General features: G+C 38.1%; 3 protein-coding genes across 5 annotated transcripts in view; 1 reads left to right on the top strand and 2 right to left on the bottom strand.

Annotated features, from left to right (window-relative positions):
• LOC117301152 (ATP-dependent 6-phosphofructokinase, platelet type-like) overlaps positions 1 to 9,840 on the bottom strand; it is a 37,779-nt gene extending 27,939 nt beyond the window's left edge. For both annotated transcript variants that reach the window (XM_033785047.1, XM_033785048.1), the window contains exons 1-6: positions 9,521 to 9,840; positions 7,236 to 7,309; positions 4,253 to 4,330; positions 3,040 to 3,229; positions 2,374 to 2,429; positions 881 to 990 (exon numbers count right to left, since the gene is read on the bottom strand). In XM_033785047.1, the coding sequence (XP_033640938.1) occupies positions 881 to 990; positions 2,374 to 2,429; positions 3,040 to 3,229; positions 4,253 to 4,330; positions 7,236 to 7,309; positions 9,521 to 9,740 (728 nt within the window). In that variant the 5' untranslated portion in view covers positions 9,741 to 9,840. The remainder of the gene's footprint in view (positions 1 to 880; positions 991 to 2,373; positions 2,430 to 3,039; positions 3,230 to 4,252; positions 4,331 to 7,235; positions 7,310 to 9,520) is intronic.
• A 1,571-nt stretch (positions 9,841 to 11,411) lies between these two features.
• Positions 11,412 to 15,510, top strand: LOC117300913 (male-enhanced antigen 1-like). Of its 2 annotated transcripts, none has more exons than XM_033784781.1 (3): positions 11,412 to 11,485; positions 12,347 to 12,642; positions 13,685 to 15,510. In XM_033784781.1, the coding sequence occupies exons 2-3, from the start codon at positions 12,364 to 12,366 to the stop codon at positions 14,048 to 14,050; spliced, it is 645 nt and encodes a 214-aa protein (XP_033640672.1). In that variant the 5' UTR covers positions 11,412 to 11,485; positions 12,347 to 12,363; the 3' UTR covers positions 14,051 to 15,510. The 2 variants fall into 2 exon arrangements, with proteins under 2 accessions (XP_033640672.1, XP_033640671.1); XM_033784780.1 differs by lacking the exon at positions 11,412 to 11,485 and adding an exon at positions 11,492 to 11,594.
• A 2,102-nt stretch (positions 15,511 to 17,612) lies between these two features.
• LOC117301199 (programmed cell death protein 6-like) lies at positions 17,613 to 24,623 on the bottom strand. Its single transcript, XM_033785106.1, has 5 exons — positions 24,537 to 24,623; positions 22,629 to 23,007; positions 21,437 to 21,610; positions 20,612 to 20,755; positions 17,613 to 18,646 (listed from the first exon to the last, which is right to left on the bottom strand). Exons 1-5 carry the CDS (start codon positions 24,558 to 24,560, stop codon positions 18,420 to 18,422), a joined length of 948 nt encoding a protein of 315 aa, XP_033640997.1. The 5' UTR covers positions 24,561 to 24,623; the 3' UTR covers positions 17,613 to 18,419.
• Between the last annotated feature and the right edge of the window lie 2,686 nt (positions 24,624 to 27,309).

Genomic DNA, 27,309 nt, shown 5'->3' with positions numbered 1-27,309 from the left:
CTTACATGGCTATTTTGGGGGGTAATTCTATATCTGTAATGGTCAAAAGGGTGTACGAAAAAGTGTGAATAAATTTGAGAAACAAAATAAATCTAAATGCACAAATAAATGTTTTTCTTAAAAAAACAATGTTTCGGTTTTCAAGCAATGTCATGTACTTTGAAGACCACTTTTGACCAACAAACTCCGTTTACCAGGAACTCTGAAATATGAAAAAGCAGTCTGAACTCCATACACTAACAAACAAGACAAATGTCTTTTGGTGACTGAGGTTAGAAACGACAAAAAATATGTATTTAGTTACTTTCAAAAAAGTTGTTGTTACTTTGAGCCAATATGCTATCGTACATTCCATAGGCAAACATTGTTACTATTATTATTTATTCGTCCTTAACAAAACAATAACAAACTAGAAATCAAATTGACAGATTGGGTGAAAAGAAGTATTATCGGAACCCACACTTCTCGATACTCCTAACAGCTCGTCCATGACACCCCATATGCCTAAACTCTTACCTCTGCCCACTAGTTGCAATACAGTCTACACATTCTGTGCTTTGTTTTCACCCTTACAAAAAGGGGCAAAAGGTACTGGAAACCATGCTTCAATTATCCCCTTTTTTGAGGTTATTGTGTTATCTCTAGTTACAGAGATTTTTCGTTATGGGCATACATGTACAATGTACATGTCTGAATGTAGCATTACAAAATTGACAAGCTGCCATACCATCAAAGTCACCATAGACCTTTTCGCAAACACCCACTAAGCAAACAAACTTGATCACTACCTAGACCAGCATGCACCTCATTCCACGTCTTATGCGCACGTACCGAGTATTTGCAATCAGGTCTATACATGTACATACAGCCAAACTCTTACCTCTGCGCCGTAGTTGCAATACAGTCTACACACTCCATGATACGGTGCAGAGCCGTGTCTGTACCAATGGTCATATCAGTCCCACAGAAATCATTATCAATAGAACCAACCTGAAACAATAAGGAGACCAACGAGTGAAAACTATTGTTTCTAGTTTCTAAGTGAAGGATATACTTGTACTTGAGTCAGGCATGGAACTTCACCAACAAAGAGGAAATTACAAATTTCGATGATTTTGTATAGTATTTTTAAATTTTGATTGTTACACCTCAGTAACAAACTGTGAAGTTTGATTGGTCGAGAACCAATCACAGGACGTGCAACAAAAATGCATGCACCATGGCTGCACAGCACGGCGGGTAACATGAGTTTTGTTAACCGGTGTACATTACCTTGATCATTTTCACCATTGGTCGATTTCCAACACTAAGTACAAAACAGTCGCAGGTTCGAGGGAACAGTGGATAATTTTTTCTTATTTGAGCAACTGTTCGTCTGCTTATTCAACTAAGCATACTCCGTCATGTTTGAAGATAACAACAGAACTTCGAGAAGAGGAATATTAACGTTATCAAGGTACATGTATAACAAAACAATTGTTGCATGCTGTGATTGGGGTCCATGGGTTTTGTACACCCTCGGCCATGGGTTTTGTACACCCTCGGGGGAAAACGGGGTGTACAAAACGCCATGAACAGTGGCAACAATTGTACAATTGTAAAACTGAGAAAGAAAAAAAAGAAAAAATCAGCTGATCCGAGGAAAAGTTGCATGCCTGTTGAGTGTCACATTGCTTTTGTGTTGACTGGTCACACAGCAAGAGGGTTAACCAGTTAGACTGTCCTACAGTGGACGATTTTTAACGCAGGGGACATTCTCAATTTGTTTGCTGTCAGTCCGAAGTCAGTCATGGGCATGTACTGTCGATTACACAAAATGTATGGTTTTGCAATAGGTTGAAATAGAAGATGAGAGGAATGCAGACAGTGACATTATAAAATTGCCATTTGTCCTTGAGGGTGCACAAAATAGCACAACGCAGAGGAATGTGTATCAATGTACCTACATGTATTACCAGCAGAATTACAACCTCATACTCTGCTCACTCCCGGGCCTACATTATTTATAATATCAATGATCAAGGTGATGTATCCGGGTGTACATCACTTTTCATAATACCCAGCCTCGACCCATGTACATGTTGTGTAACATGCGTCTTTGTATTATATCACTTGATTACAAGTAGTTATCGACCCAAAAAACTGCTAAACCCTGTTCGTACTGCCTGCTTACCCAAATGCGATACGAATTTTGACGTCACATGGCTGTTTTCAGAGCGAATGTTTCACGGGAGTTGAACTCATTTCAACTATTACAAATTTTTGTTGCGAATTTGTGATGTGATAATCGTATTCGCATTCACCAGAATGAACCAGGCTTTACAGAGGTTTAACAATGCAAATTCACATTTCTGCTTGCCATGTTTTACCTACCATTCCAACAATGTTTAAATGACTGCAGTGTTTCTGCTCAGCATCTGTGATGAGGTCTGTTGGAAATGACAACAAAACATTCCAATAAATGTAGGTCCGATACTTACAATAAACCACAACAGAAACTGACTGGTGACTGGGTAAATTTTAAATGATTTGTAGTTGAACAAAGGCAAATTTACTAGAGCGGGATTTGAACCAACATCCTCTGGTTTAACATGCCGATCTTTCACCGACTGAGCTTATTCCTAAGTTAGCGGTCTGTCTAATTAGCCAATTATATCTTTGTCCTGCCAAAGTGTTCCTTGTGCATACAGTGCAGTTGGTTGCCCCAAAGTTGACTGTTAAAATTGCACTGTGTGACATGGCCTTCGTGGTGAGCTTGATCTAAAACTGATAAACATTTGGAGAAACTTCTCAAACTAATCAAAACAGTACTTATTAATCTTCATCTTACAGTAGGACTTAGAAAAAGTTAAGTTCCGTATCCAAAGGCGTAGGAAGCAGCGTACCTTCCTAAGTTAGGCTAGGTTACTCGTCCTAACTCGAGTTAAGATTAATCCTAGCGTTTCATGAAATCGCGTGCACAACCCTTTAAATGAATAAAGATAGTTGAGTGCACAACTGTGAGACTTGACCGTTACGGTAACGGTAACGGTTACCCACCTTCCTCCAGGAGTTCCTTGAGATGCTCCGACCACTCCTGCCTGAATAGATTAGCCCCAGTCAGGCTACCGTCACCGCCGATCACCACTAGGTTGTTGATTCCTCGCTTGATCAGATTGAGGGCAGCCTTTCTCCTTCCCGTTCGCTCACGGAAGTCTTTACATCTTGCGCTGCCAATTACTGTTCCTCCCTGCAAAGAACAATGCAAAAATAATAAGAAGAAGAACACTAACTGATAATGCGCTGCATAATTTCTACAATAATAAGACATTTTGACGTGTTGTATATTGTTTGGTAAGCACACTCATTATCAGCTGAGAATTGTACAAAACAAAATACAGGGGAAAATGTAGCCTTGCTCAAGGCAGTCGAATTATTCACTCCGAAAAAAGATCGCCGCGGCTGTATAAAAACCCACCCGTATACACTGTGCGTATTGTGTGTAACCACACCGCACGACACGATGCCCCCGTACACTATCCGCATGCGTTGGCCATCAGGTCGACAGCCTTGTAGGGTCTGTGTTGAAGCCACTGACCTCATTACTATAATAAGCGCGAAAGACAAAAGAAGAGCTCCCATGGTCAACTCATTACCATAATGCCCGCGAAAGACGAGACGAGACATGTTTACATCATCCTCCACTACCATGGACACTCAGCGAGCATGATAGGATCCAAAGGTTGTGAGAAGGGAAGCGCGTGATTGGACGTCAAAATGAATAATTCATTTGCTTCACATTCTGTGTTGTCTGATGTCTGATGAAATATATACATATTCATGAGCTGCATACTAGCACATCCTAGAGCCCCCCCATTTTTTTCAAATATTGGAATTTTTTTTCATGAAACACATTAAACCCGGATGTTACAGACCCGACAAGGCTGTCCGCCTGACGACCTCCGCATGCGGGTTAGTGGTACGAGTGCGGATGAATTGTGCACAGTAGTCGTACGGTGTGCGTTGAGCGATGTGACGGTGTATACGGTTGGGTGGTGCGGTGTGAATACACAGTTACATGTAGCACAGTGTATACGGGTGGGTTTACAGCGGCGTCTTTTCGGAGTGAGTAATGCGACTGCCTTGAGCAAGGCTAGGGAAAAAGTTGGCTTTTTGTACCCTCCCAGTCACAGTCCAAAAAGTTATCTTTTGGATCCAAAAAGGACCCATTAGTGTGGACAGACCCAACTATGGAATTTTGTGGAGTGCTTACCAGTTGAATGATACCCGAGACATCCTTCCATTCCATTTCCTTGAAGCAGTCTCCTCCGTCCACCATTCCCTGGTAACCCTGGGAGGAAGGAACAGATTAAAAACACAAGGGTGATGTTTGTGGAAACTCCGGCTAACTATCTGACCATAGCAGGCCATGAATTAACCCACAGCACCCACGGCGGCTCTGAGCGTGCGCACCCATGCTCAGTATGCGCATGTAGGTCTGAGCACGTGCACTAAGGGCAAGAACTATAAAAAATAACCATCCAATATCCCACATTGCTGTGGTGCCCTGTGCGTTTTGCTGTGGTGCCCTTTGCGAAAATCAAATACAAAGTTACATTTTCCTTATAGAAGTACCCCTTACAATAGTACGGGAGAAAAATTGCTGTACCCCTTCAAGAGTGCAGTTCAAAGCTTGCTATGCCCCCTTGAGGTATGGCGGACACAATGCTACAATACTATAAGGTTTGGGTAAATTTGTGTGTACATGTATACATCATAACCAAACAGTTCACTCCTATCACGTCCGCCATACCTCAAAGAGGCTTTAATAGAGTTTGAACTAGTCGCTCTAAACCCAGGAGTATGGTCTGGATAAAATCCAGATGGGGGGGGGGTTATCATAAATGCATGCAGATTTGTATTCCTGTTGGGAATTAGAACAACACTGAGCAACAATGACTAAATAGGCAATTCCGTGAAGAAGTGGACATGACCTTCAAAATTTAGAATTGTGGTTTTAAAGTAAAAATTGGGCTTAAATGGTAGCAGATACATCAAATATTCAGGAAAAAATGGTTTCAATGTCATGTCTTTGCAAGAAAGAAAAAAAAAAAAAAAGATTGTGTCAACGATGTTTTATCATGAAATTATGTGTAAAAAAACTGTGCAATTTACTACTGAATGGGGAAGATTACAAGGTATCAAATCAATCAATCTAGTCATATTTTATTCATTGATTGGAGCTACACATTGGCTGCAATAGTCAAAATTTGTGACTGTGATAGATTCAGACCATTAATCTGTGAAGCTTGTCCCCATTAAAGCCTATGTAACGTAACTAACCCAAACTTCCGATTGTTTTCGCCATTAGAAAAGGCAATCAATTAAAATGTTGATATCTTGAATTTTCCTACTTTGTGCAATCCTTAATTAAAATAAGGAAAGAAAAATCATAAACATTGTGGAAAATAGAAGCAGTCAAAAACTGTAAGGTAACTAACTATAATGTAACATAACTAACCGGAGTGTAACGTAACTAACCGACATAAAGATGCTGCTAAGTTGACACAAGCACAAGTTTTCAGCCTTGTTGTAAAGTTTAAACAAAATAGGTAGTATTCTTCGAAACACAATTCAACTTCTAGCACATATTTTGTTTGCCATGTGCCCAATTTTTTTTGTCTGTATGCATGTAAATGTATGCAAGATCCATGCGCAACAAGCCTGTCGGACTACAAGCTCATCTTCGTCTTTTGTAGTGAAAATTGTTTGGTAAGTTTGATGACAATATAGTTACATGGAGTGGTATAATCTACATATATTATATGAATTTTATTTTAAAAGGTTATCCTAAAGTTGTATTTCTCTTTTACACTAAATTAATGAGAGTTTGAGCACAGTGTTGTATTTACATGTAGAATTCTGACACTGTACATCAGGTACATACATGTATTACATGTATGTATAGTATAGAAGTTGCAATTTTCAAAAATGTTTATTGACTTTGTTCCTTATTTTAATGTCCATAGATCAAACAGGCCATTGTCAAACAAGGAAAAGCAACAGCAACACTTCAAAAGATAAAGGCAGCTAGTCACTATGAGAAAAACTTGAAGAAGTTGTCTACAATCGCGGGCATTTAACATTTTATGTTGAACTTTAAGATTAGCATCCACGACCAAGCGTCGAGACAAGGAACTAATTCAACATTCTTTCTATTGTTTATTTTTCTTTGGTACATCTATGTAAGAGAGAAATTCACTAGCATCCACGACCAAGCGTCGAGACAGGGAACTAATTCAACATCCTTTCTATTGTTTATTTTTCTTTGGTACATCTATGTACATGTAAGAGAGAAATTCACTTAATTTATTGTGATTTTAAAATACTGCATGGCTTATGAGTGTAAAGGAAACAGTTTGAATGTTAAATACATGTATAATGTGCCCCTGGTTGATTTGGCGAGATAATGGCTTTTTATACCTTTTTTGCAATTATATTACCAAATATAATTTCATTCCATTGTTTTTTGCTTAATTGAGTTAAATATAGTGTAGTATTGCATGTTAGTTACTAATATAGACCAGATTAGAGCTGTGAGTGTAAGTACATGGGTGTATCACAAATAATATTAGCCAAAGACAAAGTGTAACGTAACTAACTGTAACGTAACTAACCATGATTTTGGGGCAATGCCTGGAACTGATGAGAGTTATTTTATTTTGTCCTTACCAAAACACTTGCTATACAAGTACCCTTGTAGTTAAAGAAATAGTGAAGTTTGTTTCAGCTGTACCCTGTTTGAGGAAACTTTTTGTTCAAAGACAACTGGGTTTTTTTCCATGTCCTTTTTTTGTAACGTAACCAACCAAAATTAAACTTATCATAACAACCGAATAAATGTGTCTAGAAGTTTGTAATTTTTTTAGGACAACATGTAGCCATGGTACAAAAATGGAAACTAGGCTTTCATATTAATATTGGAGACCGACGAGCTGTGCTAAGCAGCTAAAGGTGTATTGAAACTAACCATGGAATTGCCCAAATAAGCAACATCAGTCTAGTGTTGCTATTCAACAGTATACTATTGTTGCATGCTGTGGCGGGGTCCATGGTGTTTTGTACACCTGAGGGGGGAAATGGCACCCTCAGCTTCGACTCGGTGCCATTCGCTTCGGATGCCATGCCAACTATTGGGACAGGTCCCAACTTATAGTTGGGTTGATTCTAAAGCTGATATTGAACAGATAGCCTACCTCATGTATGGCGTAGACTTTGAATCCAACATAAATGCCCATCCGAACAACAGCACGTACTGCAGCATTCATTCCTGATAGATAAAAGTTAAAACAAGATAATGTTCAAAGAAAACAAAAAAAAAGTTATTGAGTTTTTACTGAGTAGGAAACTAAAGACTAAAGAGACAGCGTACATTACTAGCACTTTACAAAAACTGTATGCTCATCATTTAGACCTGAAACTTTAGGCAACAGAGGCAATCACTACGCACTATATTGAAAGTACCTGGATCGCAAACAAACCAGTTATGGGTGCGGATACATTTTTTCATTTACTCATGTGCTGACTTTTGTACTACAAGTTCAGCACATCAATGATGCAGTTATTTTGTGAAATGTTTAGGTGTAGTTGCTACAGGTGTAGGTGCTAAGCACAACATAATTATGCACAACATAATTATGCTAACACCAGAATAACTTTGACACTAATGACAGCCTAACTACCATCTCACCTGTACAATTTGTGACTGGTACCTGCTCATTTCTGCTTAGCAGAAAGTTGTTAAGCAATAATATGTCCTGCTTAAGCAGCTCTGTGAAATTGGGGCCTGGTCTTGACCTTGGTGCCCCTCTTCAAAAGGGTTCCCATAGACTGATATAAATGTACATGTAACTGTATAGTTTTCAAATGGAAGAGGCCTTTGCAAAATGAAAATGGCCTTGTTGCCCGTTCATAGAAAAAATTCCAGGCCTGAGCAATATGCAATGCTCTGATGGTTTATAAATTCACAACACAAGACCGCCGGACATGTCTAAGACTTTGGTCATGACATAAAAAGCCCTGCCACCCCTTGGCTTCTACCATCACAAAATTATTCAAAAGACATCATTCATCTTTACTCTTCATAATATATAAAACAGAGCTACATACAAAATTAGAGGAAGGACATAATTATTACACATCATGTATACTGCAGCTAACTAAGGTTACATTATTCTGCCATCTTTAACAATGAATAAACCTAAATTAAAAGATTAAATAAATAAAGAAAAATAATATTATTTAACTATAAACTAGAGTGCAGATTGTTGTAGCAAGCACCAACATGAGCGCCTTCATCAGTATCGTAGGAGGTCCTGTTTTCGAGGTGTCCCTAAAATCGTGGCAAATCTTTTACCTCTCTGTGCGCGATGTAAACAGTCCCTAGATAAAAATTGTGTGGTTTTATTTGCCAAGCAAAGAGTCTCCTCTCCCTTGACCAAAACTTAGAAACACGTAAGGCTCCACTTGATATTTGCACTTGTAAATGCAAAAAGTTTGGTATTTTAGGCATTTCTACAAGGTACAAAAATATGTCATAATGTTGAGGCCATATAAAAATATTTGCCCACCAAAAAAGTTTCATCAAACACTATTTCAATTCACAATTCATGATGATCAAATCATGTGACTGAATATTTTGCTGAGCATTCTGGAAAAAAAATACAGAGGCTTAAAGAAGCCATGTGCCTTATATCATTTTCTAATATTTTTGGAGATTTTTTTTTTAACCCTCCGATCAATATTATTATTAATATTAAAATTTAAACGATCAGCTTGTTGATTCAATTATCACTGTTTATTTATACGCTTTATTATAAATTTTAAGAGAAAAAAAGGGGAAAAAAATTAATAAAAATCAGATTTGAAAGCCAATGATTATTCACACTTTCTTGTTTGCCGTGAAAACAGGAAAAACTCAAAACAAATGGGGCCAGTTGAAGTCATCGAAGATCGGTGTGTAGTGTGAACATTTCAATGTCCATCAAGTTTTAATATATGTTTGCATACTTCATATTAAAAAAAAAAGGTAATTAGGGCATCGGTTGATATAAGGCATCATTATTTTTTTCCCAATTCAAAGAAAAAGGCATAATAGCGTGAAAACTGGTAAGGGGGGGATACATTGGATTGGCGGATACCGGCGCTATTTATTATAATTAATAATAGACTTTGATTCGAACAGACTTTATATATAGTTTTACAGATATTCCAGTGGAAGTGCCCTTGCAATGTTTGCATAACCATAACTAAAATAAGCTAATTCCGAATAAAAGACATTTTCAAGTGTTCACACCCCGCCCCCTTCCCCAACAACATGCATCAACAACACTAAACAGCAAGCTACTTTTTTACAGTTTTATTTTTTTGTAAAATTGGTATCAATCAATCATGCTGCAGTTTTAAATATTAAAAGAGTGCACAAATTCCTGCCAAGCCTGTCATTCTAGCCCTCGTTGTGTGGATATTCGGATCGACTTACCCTGCGAGTCCCCACCGCTGGTGAACACGGCGATGCATTTACCGGTGCCGACCATCCCGAATCCCTGGCCGGCCACGGTGAATTTAGAAACCGTGTCCACAAAATCTTCACCGGAAAACGACACCGAAGCGGATCTGCCAGTGTTCAGTCCAGTGAAGCTGGCATCCCCTCTGAGTTTCTTGAAATTGGTGAAGTCATTTTCACTGGTGCTTTGCTCCATTTTGGAGCCTTTATTTCACTTCTTTTGAAAGAAAAGGCCTAGTTTTGAGGAACGAAATGGAGTTCTGAACCATCAGACCATGTTTACATTGAACCTGGAATTATTTGACCCTGATCTAGAAGGTTATTTTTTTCCTTGCGTGTTAAAGGCAAACATGATTGGTGTCTAAATAAAAGAGGTTGTGTCTGGGGGCGGGGGCTAATAAATGGGGGCTCGATCTTGGACTTTACGGAAATACTTTACCACAATATCATAAAATAGTTTTATTCTTTAATCACTTTTTGCAAAATATGTGGGGGACAAACACTATTGCTAAAAAGTATAGCTGAATAGATGTAAATACCGGTAGGCCGCCTATCTTTAAGTTTTGTTCACCTATGGGGTTTGAATTTATTGTTTTTATTTAATTGTTATTTATTTATTTTTTGTGGGGGAGGGGAGGTAGGATCGTACAAGGACTGTGAATTTCATCCATTAAATATCTTAATATTTTATTATTGTCATTTTTTATGAATGGATGGAAGAAACTCATATTTTTACAAATAATGCTGGTGATTTTTGCAAGGGTCGATAGGAAAATTATTCACAGAATACAAACAAAAATATGTAAACATAAAATTAATATACACAATTATAAAAAAATTATAATTTTTTCTTATTTCATTCTTCTAACCAACATTTATTTGTTTGATGGAACAGTCAACATTGAAACTTTGTCCTTCATAGACTGGCCTTTGCCGCTATAGGAGAAAAATTATACTTCAAATACCGGTACATGTGCTTCATAAAGGGATCAGCTGCATGCACGTACACAAAATAGACTGGCGTAGTCGTTCTGTATGCTTTGCTGGGAAAAAATATTTACTGAAACTCAATCATTCCATTCACACAACTTACGAATTGTCGATATATTCACCATGTAAAAGTCACCATGAAGCTATAAGAAGTCACCTATGACTTACTTAGATATCAATACATATGTAGTTTACAATGAAATGTAGGAAGTTTAGAGTTACCCAGGCTTTGAAAAAAATGAAGAAGAAAAAAAGCCTGGTAATTCTAGTGCGCCGTTTCCAACAATACTCAATTAATTGAGTCAGGCTCAAAATGGCTCAACAGAGCAACATAAAAGCCTGTTATTTGCAATGCGCCATTTCGAAAATTTTCAGTCAATAGTATTTGCGAAACGCAGGTTCCTCCGGCGTTCCAAGCTCATTAATAAAATGGAAGCATGGTAAAATCACTAGCTAGAACGTCTCGATCGTGGATAGGTACCTAGGGCTTTAATGCATGAGTGATTCTGGTTGCATTGTCTCGAGTGGGCTAGGGCTCAGGGTGATTAGTAAAATAATTATAGTTGAGTATTCGAGTCTTTTCATACGTCTTGAGTCGACAATCGAACCTTCTACCTCCATGATCGAACTGACCGCATAGGGTGGTTCCATGGGTGGTTCATTGTGATTGTCAATTGTTATTATTACCCAAAGTAGATGGTGCTAACCAAATAATTTCCAAAGACGCTAAAAAAAGGCATTTTCATTAAAACAATGAAGCAACTTTTTGAATCTTATTAATTAAAATAATAATTTTATACAAATCTGGTGTGGACAAGCATTCACAGTTTGATTGAATTATATGACTCAACTACACGTTATTTAAAAACAATTAAATCAAAACATGAGGGAGGAGTCTGGTTCGTCCATACAGGACTAACGCCTTTTGATGGTGATTTAAAGGGAACAAACGTAAGAACAAGACCTGTGTGTATTCTGATTGTTGGTGTGCGAAAGTGAATTGAGGCTATACATTACTGGTTAGGTGCCATATTTTGGTTTTCGAAGATCAAAAACAAAGGTAATTTGGGGGGAGGGGGTTATATGGTGTACATTTCAGGTCATGTTAAACTGAGCTGTCATGTAATTGTATGTAGGAAAAAATTGCCGTATCATACCACAATTTTTTCATTCAATTCAATATAAAATGTTCAATTTATTTATTATTAATTTGTTATAAAACAAATATTTTTAAAATTAATAAAGAAATAAATGTATGAATTATTTTTACCTACTAACTTATTACAATTACATTAGTGTTATTACTAAGTTAGTACTAGCCTACTACTACTACATGTATAGTACTTTTTAATTAGTTATTAATTCATATTGACAACAACAATCTGGTAAAAATGTGTGAAAACGTGGTGGCAGGATACGGAAATGTTGTACAATCAATCCTCCGTCTCCGAGAGGTGAACTTTAAATGTTTTATTAATTAGAGCGTATGAATGACCCAGTCCACAAAATTATTATTTTTGTAACATACAATTACAATGAACGAAAATTCCATTTCTGAACTAATTGACATTACTTCTAGAAACTATTCTAGTAGAAGTAAAATGACATCATCACACTGAAACAGTCTTGATAGTAGTTACAATAATTGTAATTTGTAATGGGGAGGGTCGATTGGGTCTCTGATAGTTTTGTAACTATGACAGTTGTGTGTGCTGGCTTGATTTGTGTAATTTTTTATACTAAAAAACTACCTGTTTTTTGTATCCAGGTAGGCCTATGTGTAACAATAATCTACTTTTCATTTTTTTAAAGACATGTGTAGTTTGTAGATGTCCGTACCTGAAACAAAACCACTGGACACAGTCACAGCAAGAAGAAGTATGGGGCCGGATAGAAAAACGGAGGAAGATCCGGAGAAAGACAGCTCTACAGAGCGGGAGTTGGTGATGCCCCAGATGGTGGTTGCTATGGGAGATGAGAGCAGTGATGAGGATGGGAGTGATGATGAAGGGATGGGAGGGATGGGACCACAAGGAGATGGTTACATGCTGTTGCCATCGGATGCTGACCATGAGATGCAGGATGAACCTCCTGACACTCTCAGTGAAGTAAGTATTCACGCATGTCACTAGCCCAAATTTAGTGCCGGCTTATATTTGTGATTGTGATCTTGGGGGGCGAAGCAAGGGGATGCGCCACATGGTCCGAGGAAGAGATTTGGTAAAACAAATTACGCTCAAACCCAATGTGGTTTTTTTTAGCTTCTGATGACAACAAAAGGAAAAAACAGCTTTTTGGGGTCAGATTTAGGGCCAATCGGTAGGCCTAATACTCGTAGCTTTGGAAAGCTGTTAGCAAGGCAAGGTCCCAGTGGGTTGCTCTGATTTCCGGCAAGCCGGACCGGGACCAACTGTCGCGGTGACAACCCTGAGTAAATTGCGTAATAATTCTATCAAATTCCTTGCATGATTGGTGGGTGAACCACTTGGCTGTGTAGAAAATTTGTAAACGCATTACGCAGCCCAAAACCGCCCAACCAAGTTGCAGGAAAGTACTTTATGGTAAAACGCTGTGTGAGAATCACTAAGTGGTGGATAGGAGGAGAGCTATATAAAGAAGCCACTGTTATTAAAAATGGTGTCGATCTGGAATGATCTAATAGTTGTGAATTAACAAAATTCAGATGTGGAAGAGAACATCATGCATTAAAGCCATTGCACACTTTCGGTAAACAGTATTGTCTAAGGCCCACACTTTGTGTATCACAACTTTTAATATAGAACAACAAGCCTGTGAAAGTTTAGGCTCAATCGGTCATCGGAGTCGGGAGAAAATAACGGGAAAACCCACCCTTGTTTCCGCACGTTTTGCCGTGTCATGACATGTGTTTAAAACAAATCGGTAATTCTCGATATCGAGAATTGATAATTATTTTAATGTTTCTCAAAAAGTTAAGCATTTCATGGAATAATATTTAAAGAGAAATCTTTCACCATTACCTTCTGTAAACCCTGTAAGTTATTGTAAATCTGTGAACTTTTAATTTTTTTTCTGTTCCGAAAGTGTCCAATGGCTGTAAGTCCTGTAATTTTTATACCAGGTCGTGTTATGAAAAGTAAAACCTTTTTTCCTATCTGTTTGTACGCACAGATGATGGATGAATTTGAGTTTCCTTCCAACTCAAATAGTAATTCTCCGCAGCACCAGCAGCAGCCACAGCTTCCCCCACACCTCTCTAAAGTCCTGCCCACCGAGACTCCCGCTCAAGACCCCGTCACAGTCGTGTCGTACACCGACACAGCCACATCACTCCAGGAGCGACGGCAGGTCATGGCGGCGGACGATGAGATACAGAAAGCCATGGCCGGGGTGTCACTGCCTGGACTAGCGGTACCCCCGTGGGCGAAGGCCCAGGGGGATGAAGGGTGGAAGGAACAGCTGAATGTGATGATGAAGGGAAAGGAGGAGAAGAGGAGAGAACCGTATCATGGGACGTCCAAGGAATCTAAATCGTGAACATTTCTGGATGCCTGAAAGTTCAAACAGGCCTTGAATTTTATTTTTGACAGGGCAAGGCCATTTTCATTTTGCAAAGGGCACTACCATTTGAAAATCCTAAAGTCAATGGGAAACTTTTGAAGGGGCACCAAAGGTCAACGGAGACCATGGTCTCTGTAGCCTGCGTGTAATTCCAGGCCTGTTCTAATCTTGAAACCATGTCTTTACACAAAAAAACTCAAGGTATTGTACCCCGTTTCTCCTTCCCAAATGTCAATGGGATCATCGATACTTGAACTGGACATCACACAGCCATAGGGACCATGCTTGGCATAGGGTATTAAACTCATGCACTGATATCAAACTCAAGCCAAAATAATCTAAAGCATGGACATTTCTTGATGCCCGAGAGCTCTTATCTCAAACCATGTTTTCACAAATTATTCAAGATGCTGTCCCTGTTTCTTCTTCCCTAATGTCAATAGACCGATCCATTAAGCTCCGCCCCATTGCGTATTGACCAATCACAACGCAACGATGGTACGATAAATCAAGTCCGACATGCGTGCGCGTATGCTTGGCGCGCGGTAGAGTTTTGCAGAAAGGCATTGGAGAGAATCGGGTGTTCTTGCACACATGTGCGTTGTGGGCGGAGCCTAATGGATCGGTCTATTGCGATCATCGCTACTTAAACTACAGCACATCACACAGCCATAGCAAGCATGCTTGGCCTCAGGGCATGGTAATCCCTTCTGTTAATGCACTGACATCAAACGTAGTCTCATGTGGACTGCCATTTGGGAGTCAAAGATACATGTATGGTGTGCATCTAACTAAATCATTTTTTTTAATAAGAAGAATAGTGGCTTCATATAGGGCTCAAATCCGGTATTACTAGGACAAGCATTCAATGACTTGTTCACAAGTTTGGGGTTGTGTCCTAGTTTGGAGTGAGGGTCAACGTGCTGGAAAATGTATTTACTAAAGAGTATTATTAGCGGGTACGAGGTTAAAACTTGTCTTTACATTATGATCTGAAACACCATAAAGGGTAGGCTATCTCTTTGCATCCGTAGCAGTTTTGTCAGTGGTTGTAAAAGTTGACGATTAATATACCTGAAATCACTCAAAAAGTGTTTTAAAATATGTATGGTGCAGACATATACTGGAAATATTTTGAGTTCATTCATGTTTTTTACTTGGGGTTTTCTTAATTAAATCAGTGGTACACTTAAAGTAAAGTTACGTCCATTAACAAACATTCCAATGGGTCGTGGTGGATATTAATAGTACACTTTGCTGTATTTCCTGCCATGAGATGGGGGGGGGGGGGGGGAGTATCCAAAGTGTCGTCGGCGTCACTTTGTAACTTTTCTTCCAGAGTTCATTTATTTTACTATGTTAAAAAAATGCTTGTGAATATGGGTTTTGTTATCATCTGCTAAATAGTAATATAAAAGCTGGAGGAGTAATGTGAATATTTGTGTTGTTTCATTTGATTGATTTGTGCATCTTGAGTACATGTAATCAGTTTTTTGGGATCCCTACCTCCGTTTGTATTTTAAAAAATACTGTTCGCATAATTTGGGGTCGAACAAAGACAAATTTACTATAGAGTGGATTTTGAAACATCAACCTCCGGATTATCGTGTGCCGGCACCAACTGTACTATATAACCCTCAGGTTGGCGGTCTACCTCTATTAGTCAATGTCTTCGTTCAGTGGTGTCATTAAGAAGCCATAGCCATTAGCTGTCGTTTAGGCAGGAATCACACCCAAGTTTACCATGCAACCTGGGACGGGATGCAACTTTAATTTAAAAACCAAGAAATAATTATTTCCCTGCAGACGCACTGATATAAACTACAATAATTATGGTTAAGCTTCATGATTAAAACAAAAGAAACTCTTTAAAATTAAATCCATTTCGAGGGCGTATCATCCATCAAGTTACAACTTTAAAATTAACCCAACACTTTTACAGTTAGTTCTTTGAACTTGTTTCTTTATTCACACAAGGGCCATCCCTGCACATTATATACATTACATTAAAAGTCAAATCAATTTGCTCAGTAATTTTCCTGGCCCTCTTGTTGCAAAAAGACAGCATTTTGAAGTCCAAGTCCGTATGTATAAGTAAAAAAAAGACAGAAGGAATATATAATTCTATCGCTGAATAATTTGTTAGAATTAATAAATACGAGTACAGCTTTTGCTAAAACTATAGGCTAATCTTTACACTGATGCTACAAACAAACAAATTGCACTGAACTGTACAATCATTGGATGTTTACCCTCCTGTAAGAATCAGGCACATATCCTCGACAACAAAGAAATGCTGTTAAACATGTGTTTAAAGTAAGACAAAGCAGCCATTATACCATTAAGTGTCAAGACAGGGACTCGAACCCACACTCTGCTGATCAGAAACACCAGAGCTTGAGTCCTGTGCACACCAGAGCTCGACTTTTGAGCTGCTCCCAGCCATTAGCAAATATACACTACTTGCATCAGTGAAAATTACTAATTACCAGATAGTTTTAAAAGAAAAAAAATAGTGTTGCTTCAGTATGGCAAATGCTGTGTGTTTGAGCTCCACCCAAGTGGTTTGCCCGTCGGTTTATTTTCACATGACTCGGGAAAGTAGGCCCACTGAGTATATGCTGCTTAAAATTTATACACCGGTCCAAGACCAAAAGCCAAATAACAGTCTGACAGTTTAACAAGCATCTTTTCATTCCTGATACAAGAATTACTTAAGAACTGGGGGATTTTTTTCAAATTTCAACAGAAGGCTGTCCCTACAAACAGATCCAATTAGTTAGGTGACCTGAATGAGTATACTTGGAATGCATGTGTGCATACTCTTTTGAAGTCAGGAAATAATACTTGAGATGTGAGAAGAATAATGCAGAAGATAATCACTGAAAAATGGTTATTAATAAGTACTCAATATGAAAAGAACAAATTATTATTATTTTTTTTTTTTCACGATCGTAGAGCTAAGTTGTGAAACAAATAAATTTACTGTTTCATAAATTTCATGATGCCAGATTATAATGTATGTACATTTCCCCAATAATTAACTCATACAACGATTATATTAACAATGTATTAATCCTACCCCACCCCCGATTCTTTGGCCTGAAACCCTTTCATATCCTTCAAACTCCTTCCCTCAACACTAGGTGCACTACTGAACACCCAAATGTTTAGACTTTGAAAAGAGTGGTGTACTTATTTCACTGATCTGGTTAATATATGGTGTCAGAACGCCAAGGTACAAAATTGTTCACAGTGATAGAATGTGTAGATTTGAAAAATATATTGCAATATCATGTCCTATCGTGTCTTGGCCATGCAGTCAAGAGCATCAAACTCAAGTTCTGGGCCCAATTTCATAGAGCTGCTAAGCACAAAAATTTGCTAAGCATGACATTTCTTCCCCGATAAAAACAGGATTACCAGCCAAATTTCCATTTGTTACATAATGCTTGTTACTGGTATTCAGCTTTTGTTTGCTTATCCTGAAAATCACATGGAAATTTAGTTGGTAAACCTGTTTTTATCAAGGAAGAAATTTCATGCTAAGCAAATTTTTGTGCTTAGCAGCTCTATGAAATTGGGCCCTGATGGCTGAGAAATCAGAGTAGGGGTTTGACTCCAGCCTGCTCATGACACTTGCGTCCTTGTCAGGCATCTCTCATCTTATGTTGGTGTGAATACTCAATTACCTCCGGTTGGGTAATTATCGCATCCAGACTGCAACCGGTATTAAACAGAGTGTTTAAAACCAGCCAAGCACATAATTTATTTATTCCCTTATTAATGTTATTAACCACTTCACTTTGGTATTATGAAAATTTGTCTGTGCCCAACAACGCTATAATTTTCAGAACTTTTTGGAGCTTCTGGAGAAATTATATTCCTTTGAAAATATCATTGTCACAGGAAAAAACCCTGACCTGAGCAATAACACAGCTTTTTATCACTAGCACCATTATTTGTAGATTTCTCGTAAGATGCTGAAAACTTGATACGCTCGGACTTATCTACCAAAAAACCAATACAATGATAAAAAATGATGGCAGCCTATAAGAGTCAAGAATGCCAAATCTGTACAACAAGATAACGGTCTGGAATTGGGGACTACACACTCCCAGACAAAGGGAGATTACGAGCACGATTGCCAGTGGCTTCTGTCCCTCTTTATACACATGAAACAAAGCGTAGCACTGCAAGTAGGAGCCTGTACAAGCTACACAATGACATGTCCACATGAATATTATTGTCAGATGTCCGGCTGCTACATGTAGCTAAAGATTGAGGGCGTACGCCAGTCCAGGAAAGTCTGAAGTGGTTAGTGAGAAACAAAAAAGTCATCAAATCAAGGTTTATAAGCGAGAGCAAGCGACATGAAGTCCTCGTAGTTGATCGTAATCTTGCCGTTGAGGTTTGAGTCTCTCTGCTTGAAGGCTTCGGTGAGTGACCGTAGCAAGACGCAGATCTGGATGAAGTCGTCAAACTTGACGGAGCGCCTCGACTGACGGTCAAACTTCAAGATGAGCACCTGGACGAAGTTCTGACTGATGCGGAATCCCATCTCGTTCAAGGCTGGAAAAAAACAAAAGAGTAATAATAATAATTAAAAAGCTTTAATATAGTGCCAAAATCCGCCTTAAAAGACATTCAAGGCACTTTAAAGATTAAACTAGAATTAGAATATTTTATTGTCCGCACTATAAATATACAGAAATTGAGTTTCCATTGACATATACAAGAATAAAACGATCATTCGTTAAAAACAATGACAACGATACACATATTAAAAGGACAGAAATATACACACTAAAAATAAGTAAAACACCCACCTAATAAAACAAGCAAATATTTAATAATAAATAATAATAATAATAATAATAAGACTTGTAATGCGCACATATCCACCCTGCTGGGTGTTCAAGGCGCAGTAAAACCAAAAACAAAACAAAAACAAAACACAACACAAAAAAAAACAGACACAACAAAATTAGTCATTGAAAACCTGTGACATAAGATAAGTTTTGAGAAGAGACTTGAATTTTGCCGTACAAAAACAAGATCAAAGATTAAGTGGTACAGAGTACCAGATGCGTGGCGCGGCTGAAGAAAAAAACAAAATAAATAAATAAATAAAAAAAATTACAAAGTAATCTAGTGAATGAGAAAACCAGTTATTTACGTACAACTGATGTGTTAAATAATTGAATGGAGTTGGGGACAAAGGATTGCCTGTATCGAGTAAGGTTTGTACGAGGAACACAAAGTCTAAGACCGGATCTATTAAAAACTAAGTGATTAAAAGAAATAAAAAGAATAAAACAAGCAGCCAATTAGTAAACATACTGATATATTATATTAAACAAGTGTAAGCATAAACAGGAATTCCATGAACCCCTTTAAAACAAACTTAACAAAGCCCTATGAAACTAAAACAAACAAGGAAGGGGGGAAATAAGAAGATTGTAAAACACTTCAAGAATGACGACAATGCATAAGAAAGTTAGTAAAATATCTATATTTTCAATAAAAGGAATGGGCAAAGGGCATAGTTAAACACACTAAGGACCTGGCTATTCCAGGTTAAACACACTAAGGACCTGGCTATTCCAGGTTAAACACACTAAGGACCTGGCTATTCCAGGTTAAACACACTAAGGACCTGGCTATTCCAGGTTAAACACACTAAGGACCTGGCTATTCCAGATAAAAATATGGTATTGGTAATAATACGGAATGATTGGTTATCGACTCAATCAAGAGGCTAGATCCAGTTGGTAAAGCTTTAAGGTGTGTACAATATACAATTGTTGCACGCTGTGACTGGGTCCATGGCATTTTGTACACCCGAGGGGAAATAAACACCCGAGGCGAAGCCGAGGGTGCCATTTTCCCCCGAGGGTGTACAAAACCCATGGACCCCAATCTCAGCATGCAACAATTGTTTTGTTATACCATGGTAACATTAATATTCCTCTTCTTGAAGTTCTGTTGTTATTATCAAACTTTATTACAACGGAGTAGTCATTGTTTAACAAGCAGACAAACAAGAAACAATGCATGACTGTTCCCTCGAACCCGCGGGTGTTTCGTACACAGCGCTAGAAATCGACCAACACTGGGAACGATCAAGGTGATGTACACCCAAGCCGTGTAACATGCGTTTTTGTTGCACGACACGTGATTGGTTCACGACCACCGATCAAACTTCACAGTTTGTTACCGAGGTATAACAAAGCTACATGGAGCAAGTGTGAGGAATGGATTCTTTGAACGGTTTTGAACGGTCAATTGATCAAACATAAGACATAAAAAAACTAAACTTTAATTCTCTCCTGCAAAAAAGAAGAAATTACATTGCTCACACAAGTATAAAAGCGCCACAAATTTCAAAAAGGTTACAAAAAGGCAGATACAAATATTGCTAAAGAACCAACGCACAAGGGTTTAAGAATAAAATCTGTACACACCAAGTCTAGCCATTGGCCATGTAGACAACAAGATAAAAATAAAAGGAGGGTTATTTGACATGTACCCTACCTGTGTACAACTCTCCTCCATCAATATTTCCAGATTTATCCCGGTCGTAGCGGTCAAACACACCCCTCCATTGCTGAATGTACGCCCACAAGGCACCAAACTCTTGTATATTGATTGTTCCATCATTGTTTTTGTCAAACAATCCTGTGTACAGACAAACAACAACAATTCAAAGTAAACAGCCCTACTTTTTTAGCAAAACATTTCATTAACTTGACTCACCAATTACAGGTTCTCCCGCACCCCTACAGTTATATCAAATTTTCTCCTTGTGCACACGTAACAATTGTCGATACAAATTGTGTTTTCCTACCTACCAACCATCTTTTTTTACAGCAAGATAAGCCCTTTTCACACTACTCTATTACCCGGGGTGCAACACCGGGAAGTCCAGAGGGCAACCCCAAGGAGTAACGACTGGCCCTATCACACTCGGATCACTCTATACCCCTGATCTACCCCGGCAAATGGACATACATGTACCCTTGGGAATAGTCACCCCATGGGAATAGTCACCCCATGGGAATAGTCACCCCATGGGAATAGTCACGCCCTGGGGATAGCCACCAATGGAAATAGCCGCCCCTGCCCAGGAGTGGAAATAAGCATTATACCAGGAACCAGGGGTATTCTTGAAAAATGCAACCAAACCCCTGAAGATTAGGGACCTAGGTGGTGTCAGTGTGGAAGTGGGCCGAGGTAAGTTTGGGGTAAAAAACTCATGGGGTCTCCCCAGGGCTGTATTCAACGGGAATAAGAAAAAAAAGTGTGTGAAAAAGGCTTTACGAGAAACAAAACTTCTTGTTGGTTAGGAATTACCCTTACCTATCATTAATCGACACGTCTCTCCATTGAAGTGCGACCAGTTGCCATTCATCAGAGCTTGCTGAAGCTCATTGGACGTGATACTGCCGGACTTGTCATTGTCCACTGACTGGAACCACTGGTAGACTGTCGGGTCAATACCTGGTGGAGCGCCACCAGGTGGTGCACCATAGGCTGTAAAATGGACCAGGCAAATAAATAAATAAATAATTTATTGACTTATATTGCGCACATTCCATAAAACATACACAAGTGCATAACAAAATAACCAATAACAATAAAAAAAAAATTTTGAATTTATATTGTGCTCTTTCCAGGACCACCCTGTTCAAGGGCGCATTAAATTAAAATTCCAGTATAGAAAAGAAAACATCAAAATGTACATACATGTATATATGCAGTAAACAGTAAAAAGGCTAATTACATGAATACAAGAACATTTAAAACAGAAACACTGAAATAAACAACAACAGCAAAAGGACAATAATTAAATGGCAACAGCAAAAATCACAAAAAAAGCACAACAAGATTTTTAAAAGTTAGGAAGTTCTTCTACCACAAGTTGAAGCTAACACTGGTTGCACATACATAGTTATTATAACAGTGAGTGTGCTATGCCACTTACCAGAGGACTACAGCCCTTTCTGGTGAAATCATGTCTAATAAGAAGCATCCCTTGCACCATTATTATTGTTTCATGAGGTCAGGAAAAATACTCTGTAGCATCCAATGTAGAACCACACACTTTCTTAATTCATGTGTGCCGTTGTCAGTTAGAGTTTGTAATGATTCTTAGTGGGTTTTTACTGATTATTTTTATCCTATTGCTTGTGGGAGTGGAGAGGTTTGGGACAGTTTTTGCTAATGTGGTGTTTTTGTTTCTTTCATCAGTGTAAAAATATATTTAAATCATAGTTTTATAAATATTTATGTATTATTGTTCTATTTTTTGGAGCTTTCTATCAATGTTTTGACTTGTACTTTGTAAATTTTCCATTTTTAACTTTTTAATGATGGACAAATAAATTATTGAACTCAAGAAATTGAAGAGCGAAGTTCAAGTCTGGGGCTTTCTATTTCTAATGAATGTCTTTAAGATACACGTAAGTGAGCATTCGAGTTAGCTCGTTTTGGGATCTTCTTGAACACAGATTAATTAAATTGAATTGAATTGAAACAAATCTGATCTCACCTTGCTGACCATAACCCCCTTGTTGAGGAGCCCCATATCCGGGCTGACTGGCTGGAGCAGGGGCACGGTATCCCGGTTGCGCCCCATACCCGGGTTGCGCAGTAGCGGGTGCACCATATCTTTGTGGCTGCTGCCCGTAGCCTGGTTGGGCGCCTGGAGCCCCATAGCCGGGCTGTCCTGCTGGGGGTGGGGCTCCATAAGCTTGCTGGGGCGGGGCTCCGTATCTGGGCTGTGCACCTTGAGGGGCGCCGTAAGCTTGTTGTTGGCCTTGGGGAGGGGCACCGTAAGCTTGTTGGCCCGGCGGTGGGGCACCGTAAGCTTGTTGGCCCGGAGGTGGGGCACCATATGCTTGTTGGCCCGGGGGAGGGGCACCATAACCCTGAGTGAGTATTAATAACGAGAAAAAATACAAAAATTTGCCAAGACTAAAATAAAAGAGCAATTTAACTTTAAATGAAAACTTAATCTATGTATAGGCCTACATATCAAACATAAAGGTAGGCCTATAATACATTTTTGTGTTTTATTACTGTAAGAACTTAAAAGATTTATTTTAAGGTTAATTTAAGACATTAAGGCCTTTTCTCACTACTGACATTTAATTGGTAAATTATCAACCCGGATAGGCCTATAACATTACATACAGGGATAATTTTCCGCACCTCGCCACCAATTAATTAGCTCCGATTCCACTGAATTGTTTTCTTACCTTGAAGAAGAGTTACAGCATTTTATATAAAAAAAATCAAAAATTAAAAAAGTTGGCCAGAAATTGGTGGCGAGGTCATAAAATTGTTCCTAGAGGAAACCTAGGGCCAAGAGAATGAAAGTTTTAGATTTGCGTCCCGGCATTTTTTAAATGACATGCGAGACTTTAAAAAAAATTAATCATTATTCATTATTTTCTCGTATATTATTTTTGTATACAAACATGTCGTACAGAGCAAGCTTCTTTGACGATGTAAAATTGCAATATAACTACTGTTTATCATAATCATATGTTCTGCAAGCTGTGATTGGCCGTTGATGGCTGTTGATAATTCCACTTATGATCTTGGCTAGACTTCAACGCAGTACACGTTCACGAAAGGAATAAAGAATTGCCACACATTGTGCATTAATTATTGGGCCTGCAGATTGTGCACATTGCACAGCCCTGGGTTGGAGAAATTCTAATAACATGGACAACTTTTGGCAACAGAGGGCATTGCAGGGCAAAGGTCATTTAATTATTTCTCAATGTGCGTTGTTACCCCGCATTCTGATTTATAAAGATTTTGTAGCAAAGGAAGCTCACAACATGTTCAAACTTCAAATCAAACTTCACAGATAAAACATCTGATCCTCAAAAAACCACGAATTCATTTTAATTGTTTTTCCAAATGGAGTAAACTTGAATTAATTGGATGTAAGCTACTACATTAACCTGATAACGCATGAAAAAGTGGTGGCAGCGGCAGAATTTAGAAGAAAAAAATTCCGGTAGAGATACCGCGGTAATTGAAACGGATAACTTTCCGTATGGCGCCACCACTTTTTTACTCATTTTTACAAAAAGGGATATATCAATCAGGTAAATAAGTTCCTATATTATTTTATATGGAATGAAAAAGTGGTGGCGCCATACAGAAACTTTTCCATTGAAACTGCAGTTGACGTGTACAATAGTCAATACAAAGACATACATGAATAGCATGACACTCTCATTTCATCATTGGGGGGATTGACAATCAATATCAATTGAGTTTGAGTCATTCAAAAGAGCATGCCCAACAGCATAAAAAGCTCTTGACCGATTTATTAAAAATAACACAAGTTAATGCACATATTCATTTAGAGAAATCTAATTTACTTTGATTCTTTCATTTATGAATCGTGGACTAAAAAGTGTAATATTATTTTACTCACGGGTGCGGGTGGCCTGTATGACATGTTGCTCGTTTAAAGTTGTGTCAGGAACTGAGGCCTGTGGGCGTAAGTATACCCAAGCTTCAGGCATACAAAAATGCGTGGGGAACCACGAAACTTTGGCACCAATCTACTTCTTCTTGCAACCAAGAGAGGGCGTAAACTATTTTCATTTATTTTCATTTTGTAGACTTCACAAAAAAATAGAAAACCTACACTGGGCCAAAACTGGATTTATAGCGCAGACCATTATTTTCGGCAAAATAATAGAAATCCTTCACTAGCCCAAATTTACTCTGCCACTGGTGGTCTTTGTTGTAGCATACAACATCTGTACAATTTGGCAATTTGTGGAAAACTTACAATTTGTAACGGCACACCATTTCTGCAAAATTATAGTGGCAAACAATTTTGGCAAATTGGCCTATGCCAATCCTGGTTTTGTACTGCACATTTTTGGCAAAACTACGATAGAAAACCTTTACTGTGCCACTGTTTTTGTTGCATCACCATTTTTGGTAGAAAACCTACAATGGACCAATATTAAGCAGCACATCATTTCTGCAAATTGCAAAATAATTGGTAGAAAACGTATAGGCCTACTGTACCAGATAGGCCTTCTGATTCTGTACCAAAAGGCCTACTGCTGGTTTGTAACGGCACACCGTTATTTGGCAAAACAGATTGGTAGAAAACCTACACGTTCTAGTAGGCCAATACTGCATGTTTTGTAGCGACACGTCATTTCGGCAAAAATGATAGAAAACATTTTCTTGGCCAATAGGAGCCCTGTTTTTGTAGCGACACACTTTGGCAAATATAAAAGTGGCAGAAAATTACGGGCCAATACTGGTTTTGTAGCGGCACACAATTATTTTTGGCAAACAATTACAGAAAACCTTTATCTGAGCCAATTATTTGTAGCGGCAAACCAATTCCGAAAAAAAAAACGAAAAAAAAGAAACGGTAGAAAACCTACTGTGCCAATACTGTTTTTGTTGCGGCACACCATTTTGATAACTTAAAAATAAGTTAAAAGATTCCCTTCAAATGAAGGAGATTTTTGAGAATTTATACGGAATTCAAAAACATGAAAATACTCCGATTGTATTCCTCCTGCGTTGATAATTTGGCGCTCCAGATTTTCAGCAATATAAAACTTAAAACAACGTAGTAAAACTGTCACTGGTTAGTTTTTGTGTATGTCTAGGAGGGCCATTATAGTTTTTAACCAATCGAACAGTTCCAAAAACGGCAGTCACACTTGACCTGTTATTATAGTATTCAAGATTCAAAGGCAATTGGTGTGAAATATCATTTTATTTCGAGGTTAGATTATTGAATTATATCAGGGTTTCCATGAATCGACTAGCAATCTTTTTCTTATAACTTTCTGTTGTAAAATCAAATTAATCAATCTTTTTTTTTACAACTAAAAAACAAAACAAAAAAAACAATCAACCAGAAGATTGTGTGTTGCACCTCTTTTGTGCTAAAGATACGAGTTCATGAGGTGATAATAATACGCAAAACCATCATTTATAATATTACTTTATAATGGTTTATTATTTTTTCAAGAAACTTGCCAATCTAAAAAAAAAGCCAAAAAAATACGAGGTTTTTGTTCAGTTAAAAACCGACATTATCCTCCCTTCTTGTTTTCAAAACTCAGTGGGTAATCTTGTTCAAACGTAATTGAAACCTGCAATTATGATTAAATAATGTTCTCAAACCACGACTGTATAATTTAAGAAGGGGCCGCAGGAAGGGGGGAGGGTGGGGGTTTGGGGGGGGGGGGTGCACACTCCATTCTCTAATGTTCCAGGTAGCGATCCCGATTATTCACTACTTTATATTACACAGCCACGCACTTAAAAACTCTTCCTTTGTTTTTGTAAGTCCCGTCGCGATTTCTTTCGTTTTTCGTGGGGAGGCTTCTATTATTTTTCTTAAGGTCAACTCCACACTCTACTTTAAAAATGTAAAAAAGCAGTGTGTGATAAGACTGCAACCGTAGTTTTTCCCATGATGCAAATTGTCACAAATAATTTGAGCCGTTTTGCTGGCAAGAAAGCTCGAGTGCCAGAATAATTGTCAATCCAAATTATCAATCAATAAAAAAATTATTAATTTCATAACAAGATAGACATGTTGGCCATCACTGATTAAAACACTTAAAGGCACTGGGCACTATTGGTAATTACTCAAAATAATTGTTGGCAGACAGAATTACTTGGTAACAAGCAATGGAGAGCTGTTAATAGTATAAAATATTGGGCAAATAGAATTAGCTGTTGCAAACAACTTTACAAACCAAATGGACCAATGGTTATTAATATTGTGAGAAACGGCTCCCGCTGAAGTAACGTAGTTTTTGAGAAAGAGGTTAACTGTTTCTCACTCAAGTATTAAACGGACTGAAGCCTTTCTTTTAGGTATCTGAAAGCACACCAATTTGTGCAACAAGGGTGTTTTTTCTTTCATTATTCTCTTGCAACTTCGATGACCAATTTAGTCAAAATTTTCAAAGATTCGTTATTTTATGCATACTGTGTTGGGATACACACAGTGAGAATACTGGTTCTTGACTATAACCAAAGGTGTCCAGTGCCTTTAATAAAATATCATAGAATGACATCAGCCACTAATTAGTTTATGATAATAGTGGTCTTTATTCATAGTTTATTCAAATTAGCATGACATTTGATATTATCGGTGTTCCCAGCCAATAGACCATATATGAACGCACACACATGATGTCAATTTCAAAGGA

This window comes from Asterias rubens, chromosome 16 (assembly GCF_902459465.1).
Source record: "Asterias rubens chromosome 16, eAstRub1.3, whole genome shotgun sequence".
Classification (NCBI taxonomy): Eukaryota; Metazoa; Echinodermata; class Asteroidea; order Forcipulatida; family Asteriidae; genus Asterias; species Asterias rubens.
Note: the sequence above shows the minus strand (reverse complement) of the source record. Positions and strands in the feature narration are given on the sequence as shown.